Source organism: Parambassis ranga, chromosome 2, assembly GCF_900634625.1.
Source record: "Parambassis ranga chromosome 2, fParRan2.1, whole genome shotgun sequence".
NCBI classification, from domain to species: domain Eukaryota; kingdom Metazoa; phylum Chordata; class Actinopteri; family Ambassidae; genus Parambassis; species Parambassis ranga.
The window spans coordinates 21680658-21708335 of NC_041023.1; the positions used below are offsets into that span (position 1 = coordinate 21680658).

Consider the following 27678-nt stretch of genomic DNA (forward strand, 5'->3'; position numbering starts at 1 on the left):
AGGTGTGCTCTGGCCAGGTCTCACTGAGGACGTCTGTCATCGTGCTCCGTGCCCTGGCCGCCGCAGGAATTCAACAGCAAACATGGGCTTATGTGTCAATCATCTTTATTCATACACAGATTAGATAGAGATACATTCGGTAAGAAGCACCACGGCAGTTTTATGGACGTAACGTGTTGTTTCATCTAAATGTTTGTTTTGTAAAAAAAAAAAAAAAACGAAATAAAAAACTCATTACAGACAGAACATGTCGTACACAGGTAAATGGAAATACTGTATATAAAATGATTTCCATAATCGCATCACATCACTAGAAATACCGCTTGTACCCTCAGAACTGACCTATTTCTTTCATCACTATGCAACTGTATTTACCACAGACTGGACCACAATATACAAGGTGAAATATACATAAAATATTAACAGAATAAATAAAAACAAATGTGCTGTAACTCCGCTGATCCCACTGACAATTTTTTCTGAACAGAAAAACATTTATTAAAACAAATTAATCAAGAAATATATAAATTTTAACCCTGAAGAGATAATTAGTGAGGTTTACATGATTGTTTTATGCTAAGCTAAATAAAGTGTTTTTTTTTAAACCATGAAGTCATTCTCAGTTTTTAAGCAGCTTGTTTTACAAAACCACATTATCAACATGTTTGATCTGTCAAAACTGCAGCAGCCAAGAAATCCATGTACATCTGTGTGGTTCTAAACAACCACATATCATCCCTCTAACTTAAACAGTGAGAAGCGTGTGGGAATGACTATAATTACACCTTAATTAAAAAGGTGGATTTGATACATGTGTAAAACGTTACTCTGGCTCCTCTTTGGAAAACGATACGCTGTAAATGAGTCTCTTTGAAGCAACATCACTCACAAAGTCCCCACAGTGGGGAGAAGACAGATTTACTTTGGTCATTATATTTCACCCTGCAGGCGCTGTGCTTCTTAATGATCTCTCCACACAGCAAACAGAGGCAGCAAGGTGAGAGGTAATTCCCAAAATGCTATTTGAGGCGCATGCATATACCGTTCTAATTGTAACTATTCAAACCTTCAATGCATGAGAAGGCAGCTACGGTTGTAGTGTTCACATTCACAGGTTATATGACCTTTAATTGTGCCTTTGCTAGCAGACAAGCTGATATTTAGACCTTTAAGGATATAAGGATGTAACTTTTTATTTTAGGTTAAGGAGCTCCGAGTGTGTTTTTGTGTGCAGAGTAGATGGATGAGTTCGAGGTCACCTGGCTTTTTACACCACCACCCAGCTCGGCCTCAGTGGTCCACCTGAATACTGCACACACGGAACCGGTTCGTTATCGCCTGGGTCCTCTTCCCCCTCTGAGGCCTCCTCAGTGTCTGTCTCGACTGTCAGCAGGACCTGATAGGAGAGGAGATCTTTGGTGATGTAGCTACAAGCTTCAAAACAAAGTAGAGACAAGCAGTTATCAGCTGGCTGTGTGGATAAAAAGCTGGGAAATCCTCTGCATTCCCAGCCTTAGGTGGAAAATATCTTAGGTTCTTTGCAGCTTTGAAGAGACTGTTACAGCATCAGGGATTCAAATCTCCACGGAGCAAAGTTCTTATCCTTTTACAGCTTTATAAACGTCCATAAGTTGCTTTACGTTGGACAATGGCACGTGGGAAATCTCAAATATAATGACTTTAAAGACCTGGAAAAACTCACACTGTGGGCTTAAACAATTAGATTGACAAATAATGCTAGATAGCCTGCTAACATTTGATTATTGTCTAGTGTCCAGCTGTAGAAACTATTACGCAATCCAACAAACTGCATCAAATCTGATCATTTCCCTCATAACCTTTGTGTCACACACCATCACAACAAAAGCCTTGTTGCTTCCAGCTTTGGCCACAACCTCCACTACGACCTCATCCACGTCAAAGCCCCTCTCTCTGCTGTCCTCCTCCACTCCACTTTCCATAACATCAGCGTGTGGAAACGATTCCTAAATGTCACTTTTCTTCTTGGGATAAGGGTTGATTTATAGCTGCCTGGCAGACGACCAGGAAGAAGAGGGAGAGCAGGGAGGGGTAAACACTCCCACCCAATTGTTCACAGGGGTCACAAAACGCCGACAGTCATGTCTGTGAGTTCAATCTTTCCTGAGTGAAAGCAGAAATGGCTTCTGTGCTGCATGGAGGCAGCTATTAAACAGATTTTCTGAATTATAACACAAGACCAGGCAAAACAGTATCCAACCACAACACACACACAGCCTCCTGTGTGATGCAACCACACTGTTAGCACATCATCACCCTCCATCTCTTTCACTTCATTTAGCTTGTCACACAATATGACACTAACACCATGCTTACTGATTCAGGCTTTTTAGTAGATGTATGCTGCTGTTATTTACGTGCTCCTATTCAGCATTAAAAGCCTTAATACGGTCCAAAATTAATGCTTCATTAAAATAACATTAACATTGTAACACTACATCAAGGTTTGGAGGTGGCTTAAATGAGGCAGGTTTGCAGCCTCAACAAGACCAACTACAACTTCCTCCAAACGATTCAGTCCATCAGTGGCAACAGGAGGAGCACACACACACAGACACACCCTGTTTACACAGGCTTCCTGGGAACATGGATCCCTGGACTGGGAGATACTGTATAATTTCTCCAGTGAATACCAGGGCCTCCACCCAGCTGGCAGTGCCTGGTAAGCCTCCACGGGGAGACACCCAGGGGGCATCCTTATCAAGTACAACCGCTTCAGCTGGCTCCTGTCAAAGTGGAGGAGCAGCAGGTCTACTCTGAGCTTCTCCTGGATTTTTTAACTTGTCACCCATCTTGGTAAGCAAACCCAGCCTTTAAGTGGAGGAATTCATTTCAGCATCTCCGATTTTAACATTTGTTATTCAATGGTTACCCAGCTACCTCTTTAACACTCAGAGGCTTCATCCAACCTACAATTTCACATCCTTTTTCACTTTTCTACAAGACCCTGAGATATTTAAACTACTCTACGGCAGATAAACTCCACCTTCCCTTACTTGAGGGAGTGTAAACAAAAAGGAGCCTGAAGAACAAAACTGATGGGAGACAGGATATCAAAGATGATTTGGTGACTTAAAGACCTGGGTGAGTTCTTAGAAAGTTTGCTGGAAACCACCCAGAAGTAGCACCCACTTGGCATTAATGGAAAGTGGGAGTGTATTGGGAGGTTTCTGCACTTCTGACTTCATGACAACCAATTAAAAGAGTTACAGCATTTAACGCTTAAATTCTGAAGCAGAGTCCACACAGCAGTAATCAGGATGGACAGGAAAAGCTGTCTGACTCAGTGTTTCTTTGACTAAACTCATCTGTTCCCCATTGGAATAAGTGTAGAGAGACAAACTCTCTATGGTGTGTGTGTGTTTATGTGTGTTGTACGCATCCCCCCAAAACAACAAGTGCAGTTTACACCTAGCGTGACCATGTGGGTGTATTAACCATCAACAGCCATTTTCACACACATTAAATTTCATCAAAAGATATCAAACTGTCACATTCTTGTTTGCCTCCACTTTGAGTGATGGTCTCAGGAGGTTTGGTGGGAACAGGCTGAAGAATTTTCAAAACATCAAAAGTAATCTTTTTATAGGCCGATGACTCACTTCCAGAGCAGATGGGACTGTGTGAGGATTTAACTTTGGTATCGTGTGGACACTGAATGTGGAACAATTATAAACAATCTGTATATTTTTCAGCTCACCCGTGACTCGTCACTGTTAACATGGGGCGGAGAGTCCGCCTTCTTCACCGAGCAGTCACAGGAGTCGTCCAGGCTCTTCATCGTCTTATACTTCCTCATCATCAAGCTGTCCACAACCCAGAACATGATGGACTGCAGAGAAAGAGAGAGAGAGGTAGCAGAGCTTACTAAAGCTGCAAAGTTCATAATATTTTGATGTAAAAATGAGACTCACATTGACTATGAAGGGCACAATCAGCATGACTAGCACCAACTCCAGCTGAGGGTTAGCGATGTAGCTCAGCAACACCTCCTGCAGCTGGAAGAGAAGAAAAATACTGACATCAGAATATAAGGATGACATTGGCTGCTTTTGCACTGCAACAATATTAACACACATGTTAAAACATACATCTTTGAATCATCTGGAGGGGCGAGGCTTATCCCCTTATGAAGTCATAAGGGGCTGCAAACAGCAAATGGGCTATAACCACATTAGACAGTGACTACAAATAGGATGTTTTAAGGATATCTTAACTCCTTGATACCACAGACTAAAATTAGCAGTGTTACTACTAATATTTACTGTATAATCCATGTGTCAGACAACATGGAGTCAGTCTTTAAACACAGGAAGTTGAGTGTTTAAACAACACAAGATGCTTTTCAAAGCTATCCAGAAATAAATAAATAAGAGGCAATCAAATAAATTGCATCTGTTTCTATGGAAAAGGGTAGTTTTAAACACACAAATATCATCCTGAATGTCAGGATTAAACACGTAAACATTACTTCAATGTTTTGATAATGTTATTTTTTTAACATTTTTTTTAACCCTGCTTCTTTGTTTATAAAGGATTTTCAAACAACAAAACAAAACAGAGCCAAAATAGAAATGATTGTTTTTTCATGTAGTCTGGTTGACCTGAAGTTTGTGACTTTTCAAGTTTGATGCAATAAAATCAGCTTCTTACTTTGGACCATCCAGGGACAAGCAACACCAGGCTGATCACACCTTTCTCCAGTACCATGATGAGCAGGTAGATGCCACACTGACCCAGCCATGCTGCAGCCTGCGGAGGGTCACCTGGGGGGAATAAAGATGAAAACCTTTTGCAGTGTAATCAAATGACTGACCACAAAGTTGAACTGTAATTCCACTGATGATCAATTCATTTTGACACTAATAAGAACCTTAGAGAAGCTCTGTGTCTTGAGTAAAATATTAGGTATTAAAAGTTTCTTCCTCTGGTCTAAACCTTCCCAAAAGGTGCGCTACAGGTGCCTCACCACAACAGACGCAGGGGAGGACAGGTCTGTCATTAAGAAAGGAAGGAGGAAGGAAGGTTAAACAGCCAGACTCAAAGAAAAGAGGGGAGGGAGAGCACCAAGACACCAACAAAAACTAAACATGAACTCACAGTTGACCAAAAAACAGAAGCTGGATCAGAATCAGAATCAGAATCAGAATCATGTTTATTGCCATGTAAGTGAAGGGGGTTCACATTACTAGGAATTTGCCTTAGTGCCTTGGTGAATACAAAGAACATATAATAATTAATATGCAATAAGATAAAAACTAAGATAAAATTAAGTAAATAAACTAAAGTAAGGCTAAATTGACATGACATAACAGACATACAATGAACAGAACATAAAATACTTGGCGGATGAAATGGTAAACATAGACCCTTATATGAACGAATGGAACAGTGTAATAATGTAGTAATGTACAGGTACCACATGAGTCGGTGAGGTGGTGCTAGTGTGCAAGTAGTGCAAGATGGAGTAAACAGTGCAAATAGTCATCATTGTGCAGTGACTATACTAAAGTGTCCTTGGATAAAGACATAGTGAGCTATACAGCAGGATTTAGTAAAATTTTCCATCACACAAGTAAAGAGTAAACAGTGGAGTGTGTGAGAGTAATAACTGAGACAGAGTTAATCTCTCTAAGAGGCAGTGGGAAATGTTTTCCAGACTCAGCTGCAGCTGGAGATGCTGGATCTCCTCCCTGTCTTTTCCTGAGCTGAGGTTGTAGCTCCCTCTGGTGGCATAACCTGGATCTGCATCCCAATGTTATCTTAGAGAAGATGTAGGAATATTACATATGTGTTCGAAAAAAGGTTAATTTCTTCTCACCATATTCTCCAAACATGAGCAATGTCCACTGTTTGTACTCCACCAGCTTGGACACCAGTTTGACAGCCAGCCAGATGACCAGCATTCCCAGCGTGGCATCCAACAGGAAGTTCATCAGGTACCTTTAGAGCAATGAGAAATTACATTGCAGCTAAGACATCCCTGATGGCTTCATATGTCAACTAATGATGACCTGACAACTCACAGAGAGCAGGGGTCCTCTTTGGTGAGTGTGGACAGGAAGACATTGGCAAAGTGGATGAACAGAGCACCAATTGCTTGTTTGGATGTGTCAAAAAACCTAAAAAGATGGAAGAATATTTGGTTTTGTGTTGCATGTCTGAAACAATAGAAGAAGAAAAGATGAAGAGAAAAAAAATCTAACCAGATCCTCCATGGTCTCCTGATGAGTACAGGCTCCCGGAACCTCTTCACTGCAAACAAGAATAAAGTCACTCAATTAATCAATAAAACTGCAAAAAATCTTTTTTCTGTGCAGCCGCTGCAGGGGAAATATGAAACGCAGACGTATCACCCTTATTTTCATTCTGCCACAACACTTTGTTTCTGCCTGCTGGGCGCAGGGTGAACAGACGCCCACTGTTTCCCTATCTTGCCATCTCACAAGCTCAAAGAATGTGACTGTGCATGTGAGAGCAGGACGGAGGCTCCCTGCAGAGCTGTTTTACACTTTATTTTTGAAGTAGTTTACAATTTTCTGGAATCGCCAAGGATCAATGATTTAAGACTCCTGCACAGTTGTAAAGGGAATATATTTAGTCAAAGCAGAGTAAGAACTCACAGTGGGGCTCATGGGAAGGGAATGTTTGGATAAACTAGAGCTGGAAACAACTGGAAAAGCAGCAGTTGTGTATAAGTTTGCTCACTAGTAAACTTTTTTGCTCACAAAGAGACTGTCAATTTGCTAAAAGATGCGGTCTGATCTGCACTGGTGCAGGCGAGGCACTGGAAGGAAACTCCCAAAAATAGCTTTGAGGAAGACGGATCAGAGGAGGGATGCACGGCTGTGACTTGGCATACCGCCACTGTGATCACAGCTGAAGGGCCGTTAATGCTCTGCTGCACATAAATAAAGGGAGGTAAATATTAACAGAAAAGAGCAACACTCGAAAGCACTCTGACAACAGGAGAGAGGGAAAAACGAGGGAACGATATCGATTTGTTCTACTAATAAGTAACTAAGTGGAGGTTAGAGCTTATTGATCTCTGCCACTCTCAGGCCTGGTTTAATTCTGCAACACTTCACGGCTGCAAGGACTTGACTGCAATGATCAAGGCTGCTTGACTAGCTAATAAAATCACGGTGAATGCACTGACCTTTTAAACTACACAGTGATTAGAAGATCATGCCAACACACCAAAGAAATAAGGTGATATTACAAAACATGCCCATGATTTGTGTCATTTTGGTTTTTCAATGGCGATTTTTCCTTTTATCCTTATTTAAGGAAGCTGGTTGGCAGAACTAAAACATCTCAAAGGCAATCCAGGAAGTCATACAGGAAGTAATGCATTGAAACAAACAATAGGTGGCCCCTAAATGACAAACATGTTTTTAGTGGCAGTCCCTGCTGCAGAAATATAGAACATGGCCTAAGGTGCTGAGGCTGGCAAGATGCTCAACATTCTGTGAGTCAGCTGCCACAGAATCACAAGTTTTTAGCAGTCAATAGCCATTGTTCAGGTGGACTAAATCCAAGCTGTGATTCACAGGGAGCATCTTGTTCTGCTGGTAAAGGAACAACCTAAAAATCACTGAGCTTACAAAAACACTAAACTACACTGAACAGGGTACACATACAGACACTGTATCAGCTCATGATTTACTGTTTGATTCATCTGGTCAGTTGAATTGGCCTGCAGCTAAGAATAACTACATTAACATGTGTTTTAAAGGAGTTTTGTGTCCGGATAATGAGGCTCAATAGAAACGTCAACAAAACGCCACGTGGACTCGTGAGAATCCAGATTGTGTCTGCTGCTATCGTTCACTTCAATAGAAGGCAGATGATCATAAGATGATTGCAGGGACGTGTTTCCTGCTGCGGATCGATCCGATACTCACACATCAACGTGCTGAAGGCGACGATGGCCAGCAGCCCCTGGATCAGGACACCGAACCTGTCCGTCAGAGCTCCGTTATCACAGCCGTGAGGATTCGCCTTGTTAATGTCAGACATGTTCGTGACTTCGAACGGGGGTTTATCCAGGAATCTCTTCACCAGGAAGACCCCGCTGTATCCGTACAAGTCCATACCGACGCGATGAAAACACCACCACAGCCCTGACTGAGACAAAAGCTACACTTCCTCTGTGACAAACTCAGCGTGTCTTTACAAACAAAACAAAACAAACCGCCAGACTCAGAAGTTAAAGTTAATCAGTTCGCGGGGTTTCTTCAGTGTTTCCAGCCGCTTGTGCTACATCTCGTGATGCTAAAGCAAACAGGAGGATCGATTATCTGACTCCCATCCATGTTTATGACACGAAAACACGGACTGTGAAGCGACGACACAAGACGTCCGGCTTCCGGTATTTGTATTTCAAAATAAAAGTTGGCACAAATCTATAGGAATCACCCTTTACAAACCACTTCACTTCAGAAGACGCTCAATAAACAGTACATTATGGAATGTACATTATTTATTAAATGTATGATGGTCTAAGAATTAATAGGAATGTTGGTATGTTCTTATTTAAAATATTATTTGTAGTTATATATTAATCATAAGTATTATAAAATAAATAGCTGATGCAATATAAATAAATGAAACTAGGCCCAACTCAAGCTTAGTTAAGTAAGTAGGAAATTATGTTGGGTTCACAAATGACTAGCATACAACAAGTTTTTGTTGTTTTAGGTCATATTACAGACTCTTGTTCTATGGAAGAGTAAATATATCTTTAAAATCAACTTATTTTTGTCAAATTAAATATAATTGTATAGTAAATCAAGCTACACAGAGAAGAGTAATTGCAATTGCAAGTTTACAGCATCCCATTTTATCTTCTGCATTCATGAAGGTTAAATATTGTGCATGTTTTAGAATAGTCAGTATATTTATTTATTATTTGTCCAGTGGTATCTATTAATTCAATACAAGACAGTACATCGGTGTGTGTGTTTGCTTCTGTCTTCTGTTTGTTAAACCGCCCCAAACCTGCATCAAACATGTTCTTCTACATTTCTCGACAACCGCATTATTTTGACGTCCAACTTCCTGTTTGTTGTTGGGCCGCGTTGACGCATGTCTGTTTTGACTCGCAGCAGAATTCCTTGAATGTGCGCGAGGCCGCTTCAGCGGAGCGGCAGGCTGCTTGGCGATGCGCGCGCCGGACGCACGAGGCAAATCGCTGCCTCACGTGAAGATGTAACAAAGGAAATACACGTCAGAGTGAGCGGGGTGATGAGATATTTACTTTGATTTATTATTAATTATTTGTGCACATAAAACACAACAAATTTCGACTATCCGGACAAAAGCTCATTTGTTGCGTCTCCATTTTCTTCTCTTCTGTCCCATCATTTCCACCATGTTAAATTACCCTCACTCATCCAAATAAACCGAACACCAGCCTTTATTTACAACAGAACTCTAAGTTGCTCAGACCAACTTCCAGGTTGTGATAAAGAATATTTGTCATACTACACACGAAGCATTTAACAGCGTAGCCAAAACAAAAACGTTCGTCTGTTAGGTGCAGAGAGGCTGCGGGTTCACGCACCTTAAGACACAAGTGGGCCGGGTATACTGTGTGTGTGTGTGTGTGTGTGTGTGTGTGTGTGTGTGTGTGTGTGTAAAGAGAGGCATTAATCCCTTCTCCGGCGCGCTTGGAAAAGCTTCTTCTCTGGCAGATTAATGGTGCACAGCGCACGCTTCAACCATCTGTTCCACGAGTGGCATAACACCAGCACGAGCACCCCCCCCCTTCTGTCTTTATATGACTCTCCTTTGTTTGTTTATGTTGTTTATGAATCAGGTCCGCCACCGTAAATAACGTTACACTTAACTTCCCGTTACAAGTTTCAAAATAAAACCATTACGCCACGACAATTACGCACGTCTCTCTCTGTAAATAACATAATAATGTATGTTTATGGTCTAATTTGAGGATTTTGGGAAAACGTGACTGTGCAAAACGGTTATGATAAATGTTTAAAAACGGATGTGGACATTTTATATTCTCGATGAAATATCCTTTGAACGTTTCAATAATTGATTTGGTAATACATATAAATCATTTCAAAGACGGACTCTCAAGAAATATAAAGACTAAAATCTAACAACATTTAAACAGAACAGAAATTTGTGGGAATCGTTGGAGCACTTTAGTGTTTTCTTCCAGGGGATTCCCAAAATACTCTGCTTACACGAATCTCTACAAGAATATTGAGCAATTTGATTTGTTTCACACATGGTTTAGCTCTTCCTGAAACTCCAGAAATAAAGTTGAGGCTCAGAGAAGCCCGTGCCTGCTTTAATTGAAACACAGCTCACAGTAAACAGGCCGTAACTTTCACTTTCTGTAAACAACAACAACAAAAAACTGCCTCCACCCTGAAAGCTCAGTTTACTCCAGCGTCATAAAACTTTTATCATATCTCACTTTCCACTCCAGTATGCCAGTGTGTTTGTGTGTGTGTTAATACCTGACTGTTTACACATCATTATGGAAATATGTGCCAACCTTTGAGCTTTACGCCTGGCCGACTCGCACGCCTGACTCAGTGCGCTCCAACCACTAGAGGATAGTGTTGACTTTGAGAAGAATTTGGGAAGCAGGTTAGAAAAAAAACAGTTTCTCAATAGCTGCTGGGAGAAAAGTCATCTCTAGAGGAACGCGATCAAAGGGCAGATTTCTGAGCTGAGCTGACATAAATTATTGACTCTTATGTCCATTTGCATTGATCATTATGTGGTGCTGTGACACTTCCTTTAAAAGAACTGCCTGTATTGCTGTACATGTGTTCATCTATGGTGTGTTCATCATAATGGTGCAGATACAGGGGAAAGATTGGTGTTTAATTTTAAACACCAATGATCTATTAGATGATTTATAAATTACATTTAAACCAGTGTGGTTTAAACTGATGTTTGGTTGGCAGTCCTCGTGGGTATCCACTGAACTCCACTTCCCTACAACAGGCTGAAGAAACATTTTTTCGCCGCTGCAACCGAAAGGTCAATGAAGGAGTTGGCTTGAAAATATCTGTAGATGTTTTTGGACATGCGCAGATGGGAGATGCCATATTGGAACGGGGGCAGCAGCAGCAGCAGCTGAACGACGTCGCTCGCGCTGCTTTGCTCGGGCTCACGCGAACGAGGAGAAGAGAGGAAGAGGTGGGGGGAAAAAACACGCAGAGGGGGGTCTCCAGACGGAGAGGCGACGGGAAAAACTTGGACAGGTAAGACAGGTGACGGCTGCCGCGGCCACGCGAGGGTTTTCTGCTCTGTACGGCTGCTGCGTTTGTTATTCTGGTTGTGTGACGACGATATTAAACACGGGGAGAGTTATTTTTCTCCTCCTCCGAAGTGCTCCCGAGGCGGTTTCTGTAGAAACGAGAAAATAGTAGCGAGCGTTCGTTCACGAGCCCAAGTTGCTGAAAGTGTCTGCTTGCCTCGCGCGCTGTAATTAACAGCTTTCACCAGCGGAGAGGACGCGGTCTCGTGGCACTCTCGGTAATATCGTTTTTATTGCCTGTTAATTAACTGTTGTGGGAATTTTTAATAATCTGCTCATAAAAGAAAAAAAAACATCAGAAACGTCATTATAATGTGTTTTAATGCAGCGTTGTAAGGACCAGGATGTGAATTCAGTTTGAAGTTGTTTTTGTAGACAAACGTCAGAAATGACTTCTTGCTGTCATTCGCTTATAAATGAGTCATGTGGGATTTTTTCCCCCGTCACCATAAGGTAACGTTAAAACAAAAAAAAGCATTTGGAAAATACCGGACACTGCCAAAATGTCAAACCACTTCTCAACATGGCGGGTTTGTATGGTGCTCGTGGGGGGAAAACTGCGCCTTAAAATCTTTGAACGAGGAAAAAATAAAACGACGGCAGATAACGCGCCCGGTTCTGTTTCTTTTGATGGACACACACGAGGTTTAATCAATTAAATTCGAAGTGTTCATTTGGCGAGTCCGTGGGAGTTTTTTTCCGCTGCAGTTTTGCGAGTGTGCAAAGTCTACATGACCGGAGTGTGCCAGAAAGCCTGCCTGCCTGCTGGTCGGCTACACCCCTCACCAGCCTCATCTTCCTCATGTGCGTTTCCTCTTTCACTTTTATCAGCTCATTCGATGCTTCTAGATCACTTATTAATATGTTCAAAAATAAAACAGGCAGCAGGGCGATGTTAAGATTGAAAAGCTGATTTTTTCCGCACGCTCTTGTTGTTCCTCTGTGGGTACATTTGTAATGGTTTCACTGATAATTGGGTTAACCCCCGCGTATCTGTTTAATTATTTCTCTTTTGCATTATTCCAGAGGATTCTTTCTCCTCCTCCGGATTAAATTCGTCACCACATAATGATGAGAAACAATAAAGACTTCCGCGTTATGAATAAATCATGCGTTTAGACTTCCAAAGATGTTTTTCTTTTCTTGCTTCACCGTTTTTTTAAAAATATTTTCTCCTGCTGCAGGTTTATTGATGGTTTGTTGTTTTTTTTCCTGCACACTTGCTGTGTTTTTGAGGAGGCTTTGTATGTTAATGAAAGACAATGACAAAGTCTGCACAGATAGAGAAACAGAAGTATTGACCTCTCTTTCTGTTGGCCTGTATTTGAATAAGGGGAGGACTCAGGCAAATATGGCTCTGCTTTTGAGACACCAGACTCTCCAAGCTGCAGGTTGTGTGTTGTTTACTGGCATCATTATTCTCTCTATTGGGCGTAAACACACTGAATGTATTGTGTATACATGTGTATTAAACCTGTGGTAGAAACAAAAGACAAATTGTTATATCAGGATGCCCCTGATTCCAAGAGGAAACAACTCTTGGATGGGTCTAAAAGAGGAGAACCTAATAGGGAGTAATGCAATAAAATCCCATGCAGTGGTAGTTAATCTCCTAAATCCCCCATTAAATCTTTGGCATGGATGCGTTTAGAGAGAAAGGCGGGATGACAACACGTGGATGCCCAGCGCCCCATCAGGGGCTAATCAATTTAAAAATAAAAAAAATCCCTAAATCTGAGACAACAACAGGGGCACAAATGTCCTGCGTCTGAGATTAACTCTCGCAGACCAGTTTAATCCCCTGCTACCCAATCTGTGCTGTTTCCTCCAGGACGCTGTAGCCTATTAAGCTTCATCAAGCACAAACTGCTGCAAAAAGTCATCTTTTTTCCCCAAGGATAAAGTCAAACAGAGGAGCCTGAGGGGTTTCAGTCCCTCAGGGTTATAAGACTTGTTGAACCAGTGAGGGACATAAGTGTAGAAAAGATTATTTAAACAGGAGATTTAGCTCCTCTAGTTTCTTTTTCCAAACTTTTCACCCAGAGAAATTTCTTTTCAGGGATTTTTTTCAGATGAATGTGTGTTGGACTGCTGTGTAATTAGACCTCTGGGACTTGTTGAAGAATGAATAAAAAATGTGACCTTTTGAATTCCAGAGGATTTCCAAAACGTAATAAATATGTCATGGTGAATTTTAGGGAAATGAGCAACACAGTTACACACTTCCTGTTTTTTCCTCCCCATTAGATTTGAAATAAACCATTTCAGCTTCAATGCTTTGAAAGTGGAACGATAGTGCCTTCACTTTCAGGGAATCACAGGTGGGCAATGATAGGGCTGTTAGAGCCCTTAAATTAAAGCTCAAAGTTGGCACATTAACCACATACTGTAGTCTATTTAAGTTCACTCTAGAAAGCTTCCAATATAATCATTTTGTGCAGTAAATAAGTAAAAATCTTTTTGGAGTTTAAGGTGTCGTCTTTTAATTGGTTGTCTTATTCAAGAAACAGGCCTAAACATTAACAAATTAAGTTTACAAGGGGGGAAAAAAGAAAAAAAGCCTGGTACTGGCACACATTCAGGATGTGTTTTCTTAATATCTAATCTGATTAAGGCTACAGCTTGTTGGTTTTACAAGTAAATGAGCATCCATTCCATTCCAGCCCTCACCAAACCAGTTTGCACAGTGCTGACTAAGCCTGTCAGCGGCAGGTAAAATCCCTCTGAGCATCGCAGTATATCAGAGTTTGGGGTCCGTGGAGACATTACCGCTCTGGAACACCGATAGCGAAACTGACGAGAGGAGGAACAGTTGCCGCGGAGACAAAGTGGGTAACAGCAACTAGGAGTGTGGTGGAGTTTTGGCAGAAAAAAACGTAGGAAATGTCCTAACCTACAGAGCCAACTCCAAATATTTTACAGCCTTTCCAACAGCAGTAAGGCGACACGTGTGTCTGTGCAAGACAGCTACGATCATTTATCTAAAAACACCCAACAGTCCTGGCTTTACACCATAGTCCTTCAAAGAATATTTAGGAGGGAAACGATCTGCTGAGGCCCTCTGAAAACCAGCCAGCAGCAGTTAGCTTGTCAGGTTTTGCCATCTTTGTGAGAAAAATATGCACCCAAAAGGCAAACAGTCACTTCTGTTTGCACCTAAAACACCTGAGAGATGCAAGTCCTTTCCCCACAGGACAGCTTGGTCCAAACGGAGGAGGGAAGATGTGTAAACAACATGTCACATGTTTGTGTAATTTCTCTCACTGCCAGAAGTGGGAGACAACATTTCTGTACTTAAGCTTTAATTTGCCTAATATTTACTGTAAATCTTTCACTCAGACATCTACACTGGCACTTGGGAAAAATGCTGACCCCCCCCTCCTCCTCTTACACCACACAGCGAGTGCACTTTGATGAGTTTTTTTGCTGTGGAGGTCTGCGTGCTTACTACAGTGATGAAGATTGTGGGGCACTTTGGCTGTGTGAGGTGGTTGTGGTGGGGGGAGAAGGGCTGCGAATGGTATCATGTGAGCCAAATTAGCTCAGCTTGTTGTTTACGCAATGGATGTATGCTGGAGCCACTGTGAGACGCCAGAGTGTGTGCGAGAGAGAGAGAGAGAGTGTGTGTGTGTGGTGGGGGATGGCACACACAGTCGGGTGGCTGTGGAGACTGTCACAGCCTTTCTTCTGTAGCCTCACAGTTCTACAAACAGGAGCTGCAGTATTTTAGTTCTCTCTGGATTTCAGGGTTGTTTCAGAAGCAGGACTTCAGTCTGTTTTTTTATCTTTAGGATTTCAATTTTTGTTTGTTTTTTTAGTGTGTGTACATCAGGATGTGTGTCTCACCTACTCAGGGAATGAGAGAATTGTCCGTTCTTTTGGGATATAGATTTCAGAGCTGTTTTTGATTGAGGATGGCTGTGTGACGGCTGCTTGCCTCACTGCTAATTGCCAGGTTGATGAAAGTGGGAAGTTGGTGAGTGAGTCACTGGTGATGTGACCGCATGACCAAGGACAGCCACCAAGTAGCTGATAAACATGGTCTGTTGTTGAGAAGATGTTGATGATTTTTACATGTTGATGTGTTCATTATTTTGTTTGTCTTTAATGGCACAAATAAGCCAAAGTAGGACCAATTGTGTTTTGCTCTCATATTTTCGCTGAAATTTAATGCTATTCTGGTTCAATTACACAATGATGGAGTCCTAGACAGGTAAAGATAACATTTGCTTTCTGATGCAGAAAAGGACAACCTGAAATAAAAAACCTCTGTAGCGCCTTTCAGACTTCTTTCTATGAATCTGACAGCATTTGAACATGTCATCTTCTGTCTGAATGATCTCCCTGGTCACTTTTAGATCTCAGTGAAGTCCTTACTACTTTAGTCCACAAGAACTTGGACTTGGAAGGAGTTTACCTCCCAGTCAGCCTGTTTAAAGCCTCACAAGATGATGTAATCAATAAATCAGTATCTCTCCTCTCAATCCGTGGCTTCATAAGCCACGGATTGAGAGGAGAGTCTCACCTCTGCTCTGCAACTTAGTGACGCTGGACCCGTCTTACCTGTCTGTATCAGACTATTATGTATATGTTTATTTGCACTGACCATCTGGAGAGGATTCTCCAGGGTATGCTCCAAAATCTGCCGAAAAAAGAGAAAATCTGTATGTTACTTCTCATTTAACAGTGTTCAACAAGTGATGGTCATTACAGCCCGGCCATACTGAACAGGCACAACCACACTTCCTCTGTTTTATCTTCTATATTAAGCAGCAGTGACATTTGTCTGTTCTCTATTACTCTCACTGCTAATACAATTTTTCTAAGGACATTAAATTGTTGTCATACTTATGTCAGTCAAGTTTTTCTACTTTGTTTGACGCAGATTAGTTATCTGATGGAGTTTTGCAGTGGTATGTAAATACATGCAGCCGGCATGCAGAGTATTACAGCACAGTGTAATACTGCTTTTTTTTAAACTTGGCGTCAATGATGCTGAGAACGTGTTTTTCCCCCCAGCTGATTTGTCTTGAATGTTGTGGAGGTGGCATTGCACAGATATAGTGGCTGTTCATGCTAACCGCCCACTTCTTCTTTTGTTTATTCTAAAGAAATTGCAAAGTGCATGGCTTCCTGTCGGCCAGATGATTTTTCCAAGGAAATTTTCAGCAAAGCGTGGGTGTTAATTTGAGCGAGCCTGCGAATTTTTGTTTGTCTTACATTATTTCTGTGTTACTGAAAGTGAAACACAGAAAACAGTAAACACAGTAAAAAAAATTTGCTGTTTCCTGGAAACATTTGATATGACTTGATAATCTTATCACTTTTGCTGCAGGGCCATTGTTGAGGAAAGCAAGAGATGCAGTGAAGAAGAAGAATTGAAACATTTTGGGTCAAAGGTCATCAAGGAAGTGAAAGGTGCAACATGCAGTCTCGTATACAGGAGCAGCCATTGGCCCTGACTACAGTGAAGTCACACTATCCCACCAATGGGAAGGAGGAAGAGGTGAACACAGGTGAGACGCAGTGAGAAGCTTCCTGCATCAGATCAGATCACAAAAACTAAAATTCAAGAATTTGTTGCTTTACTTTGTTCAGACTATAGACTAGTTGTAAGGCTCAACACTTAAGACATGTTTTAGTTCAGTTTGTCTACAGGCCAACTGCATAATTCTCTCACACACACACACAACACACTGTTGCTTGTCAGTTACACACAGAAACAGTTTGTGTGTCATCAAAGATGTTTGAACTCACAGCAAATGTGTGTTTATAAGTGGACTAAAGATGATACTGGCAGATATGTTCCAAAACACGTGAACATCAAGTTTTCCACTGCTCTAATGAAGGTGTCCTCATCTCCTTACTGTAACATCAGCTCTCATTACACAGAGCAGGTTCAGTCCCACACTTTCACACTGATGGAGTCTCCAGAGTCCCACACAGGCTTCACACACCAGTAGAATACATGCGATGTTTCCCACAGGCAAACTGAACAATTCTCACTTTCAGGAGAGGCACCACCACACCCAAACACAATCCAGATAATTTCTTGTAAATTTCCTGTTTAATCGCTATCTGTTCACTTAACCATGACAGCTCATTTTTCCCCTGTGGCAAAGGTGGATCATTTCATCACTGATGATTTATGAGGGATTTTGTTTATGCAGAGTCCATGGAGGAAGAGGCGGAGTTTAACTGGGAGGAGTACATGGATGAGACGGGAGCCATCGCCGCCCCTCACACTACCTTCAAGCATGTGAGTTGACTGTGTATGATCTTCACACACACACACACCTCACACTTTAATCTCCACCCCTCTGTGATCCTTTAAACACAGCCTCATAGATAAGTAGCACACACAGAGATCCTTTAACGATGTGTTGGAGGGAGACAAGGCAGCGTAGAGCTGTGTTAATGCTGCTTTCTATGCTTTTGTTTAGACACACAAGTCCTTTTTTAGATACAAATAAAGACAAGCCTGTGTGATGGAGGTCGTTTTCAAATATTTAGTGAACAGGGGATGAAGTGCAAACTGCTCTTGATTCCTATTGAAAAATTTCCTATTGACAAGGAAACAAAGAAAGGGTGTTCTTGATGATGCCAGATGCCTCCGCCATATCTGTGGCCCATTCCTATTGGCCCCTACTACTGACATAAAACCTTAATAAGTGAGTGCAGGTTTTACTTTTTTAAAGTACTTAAATATTTAAAGTATCATGCTGCAATTTGTTTCAAATGATCTATCTGTCTGATCAAGCGTGAGCATCACAGACACGTGGTTTTTGGAGCTGAGGAGACAGAAAACCTGTGACACCAATGTTAGCGCTGCCAGTGGAGATAGTTCAATCAGTTAGTTTAACAGTTGCAGTCCAAGTCAGCAGAGCTGATGCCATCACCAACTGTGCAACCTGTTTAACATGTCAAATCCACCTGCTTAAACTCTGCCATTCCTGCTTCTGCCGGGTGTCCAACACACAATAAACAGCATGCATCTCTAGTTTTTAACTTAGCTCAGCATCTGATTGGATTGAGGACAGACTAAATGAATTATGGGGCTTTTCCCCCAAAATAACACAGAATCTGCTAATTAATTTTCCTGTAAACATTGTTGTTTTTCAGCCTGATGATGCTGAGCTCAGCAGAGCCACTGTAGTGCAAAAATAATGATAAATGTAGTTATCAAGGCAAAGCTGAATGAGCCTAAATATATCCATAATGATATAAATATAATGCTTTTTCTTTGAGGTCAAAATGTAAATGTCAGAGCCTGCGGTAAAGTCCAGAGAGGTTTTCAGTGGAAGATGTTATGTAATTGAAAATGAAGGATCCGGTGTCCAGGGTGGCTTCTAACTGCAATAACTTTGAATCGATCAAAGTCTGTGTTTTTTAAATCAGGGTTACAAATTTTTAAGATAACCTTTTTAATGTCTCCCAGTCCACAATGACTGACTGAAAATGTGTTTCAGCCTTTGTGGGCTCATTGTTCGTTGTAATATAAAGTCCTGCACCTCTATGGAAACAGCACAATCAAAGCTAAAAATAGAGAAAACTCAAGCATGTCTTTGTTCAGTACAGCACAGTTACAAAGAAAGAAAAAAAATAAATGGAAGCTGTTACATCAGCCAATAACTTGCTGAGTTTTTGTCATGTGACTGCTGGTTATATATGAGTCAGTCATGGCTGCTAGTTGTACCGAGGAGTGATTTTTTTTTTGGTCTCTTTACAGCTCCTTGTCAGTGAAAGTGCTTCATTTTGGGAGGATTTTAATTGAGACTTTAGTTTAAGTAAGCATTTTTAAGTAGCTAGCAAGGTTGGAGGTTCAGAGGAACTGACTTGGTGTCACAGTGATGGAGACGATGTCGACTTTTATGGCAAAATTTCTAAACTTCGAGCATTCTTCTCCCAAAAATGTCTCTGTAAACAAACAGTAATAAGGCTTTGCCCCCATTAACATGTTACATCACTAGAGAGAGCCAGATGGGCGAATGCAGTTGATCCTGGATGTGAGGTCTTTATCCACCTCAGATGACTCTGTGTTTGACTGGCAGAGCAGCTGTCTGCCCCGATGAGGCTCACAGAGCTCAGCTGCTGGCAGGATGGTTTTCTAAAGGTGGAGGAAGAAGACAGTGTTTCAGTTTCTTAAATCACTTGTAACGACGAGGGCAATAAGGGCGAGATTACAATACATAGGTTTTATCAGCGTGTCCCGATGTCGGACGTACTGCCTGGGTGGTGATTTGAGCGGGAGAGGTCTCTTGAGAAGTTAAATTGCCTTGTTGGTAAGTGGATTGAGTCACTGGAAACAGACCATGAATTCCCCAGAAAAAATGTGATTCACTAAAGTGCAGCTCTCTCTCCCCCTCTCTCTCTCCCTCTCTTGCTGCCTGGACAAATTGAAACAGTGATTTCTCTTGGGCCTGCGCACACACACACACACACACACACACAGTTTGCTGCCCATAGCCCTCTTACATAAGCCAGCCAGTGTGATACAGCACGTTTGCATTGTTGTAGCAGGAAGTCACGGGGCCATTTGTATTGTGTTTATTTCTAAGATGTAGGCTTTTCCATTCACTCGTGAGTGTGTGTGCACGCACTTGTGTGTGTTTGTATGAGCATTGAATGTGAACATCCTGTTGGGCTTGTAACGTTCTCAAGTGTTGTATGGCAGCCTGTGGCTATGGTGGAAATGTGCTGCATTCATGGGCAGATTTAAAACTCCTTCTGTGTTTTCTAAAAGCCACAAGTTTATACATTTTCTTTTCAGGTTTTAGTAAACACTCAACACAATGTGTCGGTAGTAAAACACAATCCTAATTATCTGCTGCAGGTGGAGATCAGCCTGCAGAGCAGCTTCCAGCCAGGAATGAAGCTGGAAGTAGCCAATAAGAGCAACCCAGACACATACTGGGTAGCCACTATCATCACCACGTGCGGCCAGTTGCTGCTGCTCCGCTTCAGTGGATACGGCGAGGACCGCAAGGCCGACTTCTGGTGCGACGTTATGACAGCTGAGCTACACCCCGTGGGCTGGTGCGCCCAGAACAACAAAACCTTAATGCCACCGGAAGGTAGGAAGAAATAGTTTCACTGCACACCTGAACCTCTCTCTCTCCACACACACACACACACAATGGAATTTCTCTGAATTTGGCACAAACATTCTGTCCATTTTAACATCGGCGTGCTGATGTTAAAAATCTCAGAAGAAACACAGTTAATAATGGACTCCAGGTCAACTTACAGATATGTTTGAAACAACTTTGGCAAAGTGACAAGGTTATTATCAGACCGTACCCTTTTTTTTTTACAATAAGACCGTTAAAATAATAGCATTTTTTTAAGATGTAAGAAAAAAACTGAAAAACCTTTTTCTCAGTTTTGTTAAACTAAAATGACAAACCTGGTTTTTGTAGTATTTTATAATTCAGATTAGGATCTAAAATATGAGTTGTGAAAGGCTTCAGAGCAGAGTTAAACACATAAGGTGGCTGATTCAGTTTCTACATTTGAAACAGACACACACACTCCTCCCATCTTTACCTTTCAAAGAATGCTCTCAATAGACTCAGTGGAAAGACAGGTTTTCCTCTAAGTGCTTTGATTTTTAGGGCAGCTCAGCTGCCATTTATTTGACTGACACACCCTCGCCATCACGCCGTTCAGGTCAAAATGGGCAGCTTTTGCCCCTGAGAGCATCTCCTACTCCTCGCCTCCACCTTTTCAAAAAAATATCATTCCCAATCTATTCTTCACAATGTTAAAACTTTGGCCTAGCTTTCACAGCAGACATTTCCACCTGCAGATAGATGATTCACCCCCTAGACCTGCTCAGGCCATTTTTTTTTTCCAACACTCGCCTGTCGATGGATAGCTTGCACCTTGGTTGTTGTGGAGACAGCCTGGATTTGTTTCCACCCTGACTCAGGTGTCCTCGCCATTCCTTTTTTTTTGTAGGCGCAGCAGCCCGTTGATCTGTATTCACAAGACACTTTGTCTACATCTCACCGGAAACAACAGATTTAATTTGCTTTTCATTCTGCAGTGAAATAGCTTTTTGTGCTTTGACTCACCAGACATGACATGACAGATGCAGGTCTTCCAATAATAACCGTTATTATCAGTCCAGTGACAGAAAATAGTAAAAATAGCCATTACACTTTCACAAAATATAGGCTGACATCTTCATTTTACTTGTTTTCTTAGACAAGAGGCTAAAGAATACACTCTCAAAACATTAAGACATTGTTTTTATTATTTCAGTGCATTCAGAAGTCCTTAAAAACACACATCAAATTTAATTTATTGGTCTATTTTCACATCTGTTGGTGTTTGGTTAAAATATTTTTCATGTTTGAATTTAAATCGAGCAAAGAAGTAGCAGCAGCTGAAGTTGATTTTTAAAGATTCTCTATGTGCCTCTCAGAAAGTGCCCATTTCAAACTTCCTCTCCTTTTTAAAATGCTGATGGATAGCTGACATCACGGCGTGTTAAATGATGCAAACCGAGGCGTGAATCATGTAATGGAGGCCGTTCTTTACTCCCTGAAGAAGCTTCTATCAATTTGTGAATATGACCCCCCTCCCCCCCAAAAAAGTACTTTCTTTTTTCATTTCAAGGATTTGCATCATGGTATGCACATCTCAGTGAGTGTGTGCGTGTGTGTGTGTGCTTAGTTGTCATGACAGCAATGTCAGTGTGAGTGTATTTTTGACTGCTTGCAGCTGTGTTACAGTCACCTGTTTTATATGTTTTTTTTTTTTATTTCTCAGATAACATTTACCTAAGAAAAGGTAAGCGGCTCTAATAGTGCCTCTGACTAACTCGCCTGCTCGGCTCACTATAGCAGCTAAGATGAAATCAACACTGTGTCACTGTTAGGCCTCAGGGCTGCATGTATGGTGTGCTGCTTCCTCCTCCTCCTCCTCCTCTTTTCACCTCTCTACAGGCAGTGACCTCACAGCTCACTATTGTCATGCCTTGCCTCTTCTTGCATGTGACTTTTTTAGCTGAGTGAGTGTGTCTTTTAGCAGAGTGATAACACATGCACACACACATGCACACACACACACTGCTGTTTGTGCCTGCTATGATCAAGCTGTGCGCTAGTGATAACTCGCCCAAAACGGAGCAGAGCAGTGAGAACTCTTTGATAAAGAGGCCTCAGTTAGAAAAAGGTCAGTGGTCCATGTGAAGTTCAGAAGTCAAAAACTGTGTGATAAACTTTTAGAAGTAAAGTGGCTAAACGGTCTGTTCTGCTGAGCCTGTTTCATTATAAGAAGCATATTATTGATTAAAACCGAGTAGTTGCGAATACTTTATATTATGTGGAAGGCTTTGATGAGATAAGATGCTTTTGTATCATCTATCCTGATGTGACTTTGCAGGTTTGAGTAGAAATGTATTAATGTTGGATTTTCTGATCTGTGATAAGATTATCAAAAATATTTTGAAAATGTATTAAACATATTGACAAATGCTCATCAGCAGAGACGATCGCATTAAACAGTCGACTGAAAGTTTAAATCATGGCTATATACATATATACATATATAGGTTATAGTTATTACAAAAACCTGAGCAGGGTTGAGGGAAAATACTGCAAAAAAAAAAAACTCCAAAGTTTTTACATGAAAGTCGTAAATATATGAGGAAATAAGTTCAACCTCAGCAGCTGCTGCCCACATTATGCCTGCATTACTTTTGGATGAGCTAATGAAGCTACTACATTTCAGTCAGGTTTAGTTTTGAGTGGGTTCTATAGATTTGAGTCCAAAATAAGCATTTTATTATGAGCATGTGTAGTTTGAACACACACTGCTGACACCAGAAGAATGCAGCACATCAGTTTGGATAAAGTTTTTTACCTTGTAAATTTACAGCTTTTATTGTCAGATATGGTTTTTGCCATTATTCTGTAACAACCTGTGTCAAATGCAGTTTTGATGACAACACTGAGTGAAAGCAGCTGCAGTGAGAGACTTTGTGAAGAGTTGACTCAGCAGAATTCCTTCCCATGGAAATGGCCCAAATTGTTGCTACGTAATGCTACACACTGGCCCTCAAACCTGTCGCGATGTTGGCCAAAGGCAGAACTCGCCACTTACTAGCTAAAGTGTTGCCGTTACAAAATAATAAAAATAAAAAAAGATCTGGTGAAAGCTTTTACATAAAACTAAAGCTGTAAGAAGAGACTTAAAAAAGGAGGCTGTGATTTTTCCACACTGTGATCTTTAGAGTTTCATAATGACTCCTCCTGATACTGTTTAAAAATATAAAAACACAACATGTTACACTAAAAAAGAAAAAGGGAAGACAAAAATTTCCCTGAGACTCACTTCCACTTCTGTTTAAACATGAATACAAATGGATTTAATAAGTGTTTCTACTGGACAAAGCACAAAAAGTAAACACAACTAAATCCCTTGTCAAACACGCTCACCCACGGATGCACTCTCCCACTTTCTGAGCTCATTCAGTTCAACTGATGCGTTCAGCAAAGCTTTTGTGTTCATCAGATCAGAGCACAAATTAATCAGCATCTCTGTTTGCAAGACGGACGGACACATGAGTCTGCAGCACTGTGAGCACTGCTGTTGCATAATTTGCTCATTTGTAGAAAATTAAAAAGTCAACTGAAAGACGGTTTGTGTTGTCCCTCTCCCCCTAAAGTTACATCACACTAAGTTAAAAACGCACTACTTGTTTATACAGAGATGAGTTTCTGCATGCCAGTTTTTCAGTGTGAGCGCATGTGCATGTGTGTGTCCATTCATGTAAATACTTATTTTAAGGCTACAACACAAGTTGGGTCATGTGGTATGCTAGCTGCTCGCTCGTTTGCATAATGAAATTCACCACACGGTTTCCTGCTAGAGCCTACAGCGATGTCGCTCTGAGACAGACCTGTCTTCTGCACTGTCTGTGTGTGCGTTAGGTGTAGTGTGTGTGGTTCAAGTGGAAGAATTGCATTGTGGAAGGAAAGATGCAAAAGGGGCTGCACTGGTTTGACGGGTGGGATGCTTGCACCCACAAGACACATTCTACTTTTAAACATTTATGCTAAAAGTGCATTTATGCTTTCATAGTTTCATTCTGTAGTACTGAGATTATGGGCTGTATATTCCACAATCTGTGATTAAATCACTTTTCTTCTGCTAAAGACCGATGCTCATAAAAGAACTGTAGCTATTTATATTTAAAATCACCAGATTGTTGTATGCTACCAAACTATAATGAACACTCATCAAGCAATGATGAGGTGTCTAGTAATCAAAATTCTATCCAGCAACCATATTGTACAAAAAAGCACACTCTTGGACCGTAACACCAGAGCTTAACTGGAATTTTCTGCTGAACTGCAGATTAGCTATAGTTGGTGCCAGTTATTTTGAATTATCATTATTTTTATCAGCAAAGTGTGGCCTCCTTTGCTTGCACCAGCATGTTCATCCTCCCATCCATCCCCTCCTAGCCTTTATACAAAGTGTGTTCCTTCTGGCTTTTGGGTTTTTTTTTAAGCAGGAGTTGTGTCTAAAGTTTGCAATATCACAGCAGCAGGAGGTGATTTGCGACAGTAGCACAGAAAATAGTAATAAAAACAAATAAAAAGTAAAATAAAGTAAAAGAAGAACGCTTGTAATAAAAGAACAGTATACAGTAATGTAAACACCATGTTGTTACTGCACATTATGCAATGTAAGAATTAACATGTAAATAGAATTATTGCACAATAAATAAACAATTCCATCTTTAGCTGGATTGTTTTAGTTTGGCAGTAAAATGTTTTAAGTGCTCATAGGAAGTAACACTGTAAAACATGGTGGTTGGATTCACACAGGCTTTCCACCTGCTGTATCCTCCAGATTAACACCACAATGGTTGTGCAGATTATAGAAAAGTGTATTTCTCTGTCACAGACTTTTTGGATTAAAAGGCAAGAGAAGCACAAACTTGTTTTCACTGTGCTCCTGTGGGCGTCTTTAGCACTTACCGCTAACAAGTCGCTAAGGTAATTCATATGTACACAAATTGCTTTAATATCCCCTATCCGGCCATGAAACAGGCTATAAAAACATTAACAATATGGTGTCCAAACGTGTCCAGCCAAACACAGCACAGCACATCACTCAATAAAACACAGAAATGGTGCATCGTGGCGTTCTGCATGCCGCGGTCATTGCACTCAGCTAAGTGAACATTTGAGTCCTCTTCTCGTGCTGCTCATCTCCATGCCAGCTTGCAATGACTGGGAGAGGAGGACAGAGGGGGAATCAAGGCGTAATTTGCTCCCATTAACTCTGATTAGAATCTTTTGCAGTGCAGCGATCGCAGCTAAAAACACACACACACACACACACACACACACACACACACACAGCTGATCCTTCTTCTTTAATTATAACACTGATTATCTCAAGTGAAGCTTTTAAATAAAACAAAGTGAGCTAAGTTTCTTTGCAGAGAGGAGGAACTGGCAGAATATGCAAATATCCAGACACATATATATTCATATTTGCTTTGTTTTTATGTGAAGTTGTTGCTTGGGGACTTCAGCCACCTGGGCCTTTGGGAGAAAGAGAGAGGGAGAGAGGGGCAGGCTGTGTGAGGGGAGGAGGGGTGCATTCAGAGGATCTCCCTCAAGGTTAATTATGCACTTATTGTTATGTGAAAGTCAGGATTTCACCTCTGTGTGTCTGTGATGGAAATGAAGAAAAATAATAATTATTTATACAGTGTGAGGAGGGGGAGGGGAGGGAGAGAGGGGGAGAGGTTGAAGTTTGCATGTTGTAGCTTCAGCAGCTTCAGCCAAGCTGTAAATGGCTTCATGACTAATCTCGACAGGATCTGTAAAAATAGTTTATCTATTTCTGCACGCAGCGCAGTGTACATAGTCTGTGTGTGTATTAGTGTGTGTGTGTGTAAACATCCAGCAGCACTAGCAGGGAAAGAAAAGTCTTACAGGAAAAAGCACTATTATTAAACAGAGAGTGTCAGAGCCACAGACATGTTTGTGTTACTGTCACAGGAAAAACTGCTCCTCCCTGTCCGAGAGGATTTATTGATTCGGTCTCATAAGTCAGTTATGTATTTAAATCCTGAGCCTCTGGGGCGCTAAGTGTCAGTGATGCTGCTGTTTAAAGCAACACAAAACAATTTGCAACATTTTTACAGAACTACACACTGATTTATCTTTTAACAAAAAGTCACTTTGTTGAGTTATATTTTAACATGTTTTTGTTAAAATATTTGAAGGTCTGTGTTTAAAACCACAACTTCTGACTCGTTCACATGAATGAACATTCACAAAAGAAAAAACAATCTGCGATTTAGGGCGCTGACACCATCTTTGTTTACAGTCTACAGTGGTAAATTGTCTTTTTAGAGTCTGTCAGAGAGGTGAGATATGATCATGTTGGCCACACCTAATTTCTGTTTTGTTTTGAAAGATGTGAGATTTGTCTGCCGACGTCATAATTACATGTGAGGGCCTCCGGTGTGTTTTTCTTTCTGGAATGCAGTGCACTTGCGTAGATGGCACATACTTTAGGACAATCTCTCCAAGGCACTCGTGGCATTCATTCCAAGCCCCTCTATGTAATATCCACTGATAATCCAAACTTCAGCTACGCTGCATCTCAAAATCTGCTTTCGTTTTTATTTTTCCTGACAACTTAAAAAAAAATACAAATAAAACTTCAAGTGTGCTTTCTCCATATAAACACACACCCAGTCCTCACCACACAACCACAGAACATGTTGTTCACACAAAAACACAATCTAAATCCACAAACTCCCCTTTCACTATCAGCAGGGCTTCAGTGTATGGACTATATATTTCTCTTTCACCTCAGCTAGATGCTAATCAGTGCTGCAGGGAATGTCAGCTCTCACAGCTCGCACAGTCATTCTGCAAGTCTGACTCATTTGTCAACATTCAGTGACTTCAACAAGTGTCTTGAGTTTTTTTTTGTGACTAACAGGAAAAACATCAACACATTCCTCTGAATGTAAGCCTATGTTTTTCAGAAAAAGAGGAGAAAGGATATATATATAAAAAAGGTATTCAATGGTTAGAAGCAAATGAAAAGCAAAGCAGAGGTTATATAACACTGTGGCACCATGGGAAACAGGAAGCATAAAAAAACACATAGGAGATGTTAGCCCATACACAGTTAACAAGGTTTTATTTAACAGGTTATGTTTATTCTTTATCTAACAATGTAGGTATGTTTTTGTAAACTTTACTTCACCAATTTACTGGGGAGTGATTCTGCGGCGCAGACAGCTTAAAATAATTCTTCCAGTAACTGAAAGTAATTTTGATAAA

General features: G+C 41.0%; 2 protein-coding genes across 4 annotated transcripts in view; one reads left to right on the plus strand and one right to left on the minus strand.

The window, feature by feature from the left end:
* Positions 1 to 158: 158 nt before the first annotated feature.
* On the minus strand, positions 159 to 8477 carry tmem110l (transmembrane protein 110, like). Of its 2 annotated transcripts, XM_028400743.1 has the most exons (8): positions 7947 to 8472; positions 6246 to 6294; positions 6066 to 6161; positions 5861 to 5982; positions 4693 to 4805; positions 3954 to 4037; positions 3740 to 3871; positions 164 to 1396 (listed from the first exon to the last, which is right to left on the minus strand). In XM_028400743.1, the coding sequence occupies exons 1-8, from the start codon at positions 8134 to 8136 to the stop codon at positions 1268 to 1270; spliced, it is 915 nt and encodes a 304-aa protein (XP_028256544.1). In that variant the 5' UTR covers positions 8137 to 8472; the 3' UTR covers positions 164 to 1267. The 2 variants fall into 2 exon arrangements, with proteins under 2 accessions (XP_028256543.1, XP_028256544.1); XM_028400742.1 differs by having other exon boundaries at positions 159 to 1396; positions 6066 to 6294; positions 7947 to 8477.
* Positions 8478 to 11134: 2657 nt separating this feature from the next.
* Positions 11135 to 27678, plus strand: part of sfmbt2 (Scm like with four mbt domains 2) — a 28920-nt gene continuing 12376 nt past the window's right edge. The window contains exons 1-5 of one of the 2 annotated variants that reach the window (XM_028433419.1): positions 11135 to 11288; positions 16680 to 16860; positions 17509 to 17603; positions 20178 to 20418; positions 22121 to 22141. In XM_028433419.1, coding sequence (XP_028289220.1) covers positions 16770 to 16860; positions 17509 to 17603; positions 20178 to 20418; positions 22121 to 22141 — 448 coding nt within the window. In that variant the 5' untranslated portion in view covers positions 11135 to 11288; positions 16680 to 16769. The remainder of the gene's footprint in view (positions 11289 to 16679; positions 16861 to 17508; positions 17604 to 20177; positions 20419 to 22120; positions 22142 to 27678) is intronic. The other variant, XM_028433410.1, reaches the window with a different exon arrangement.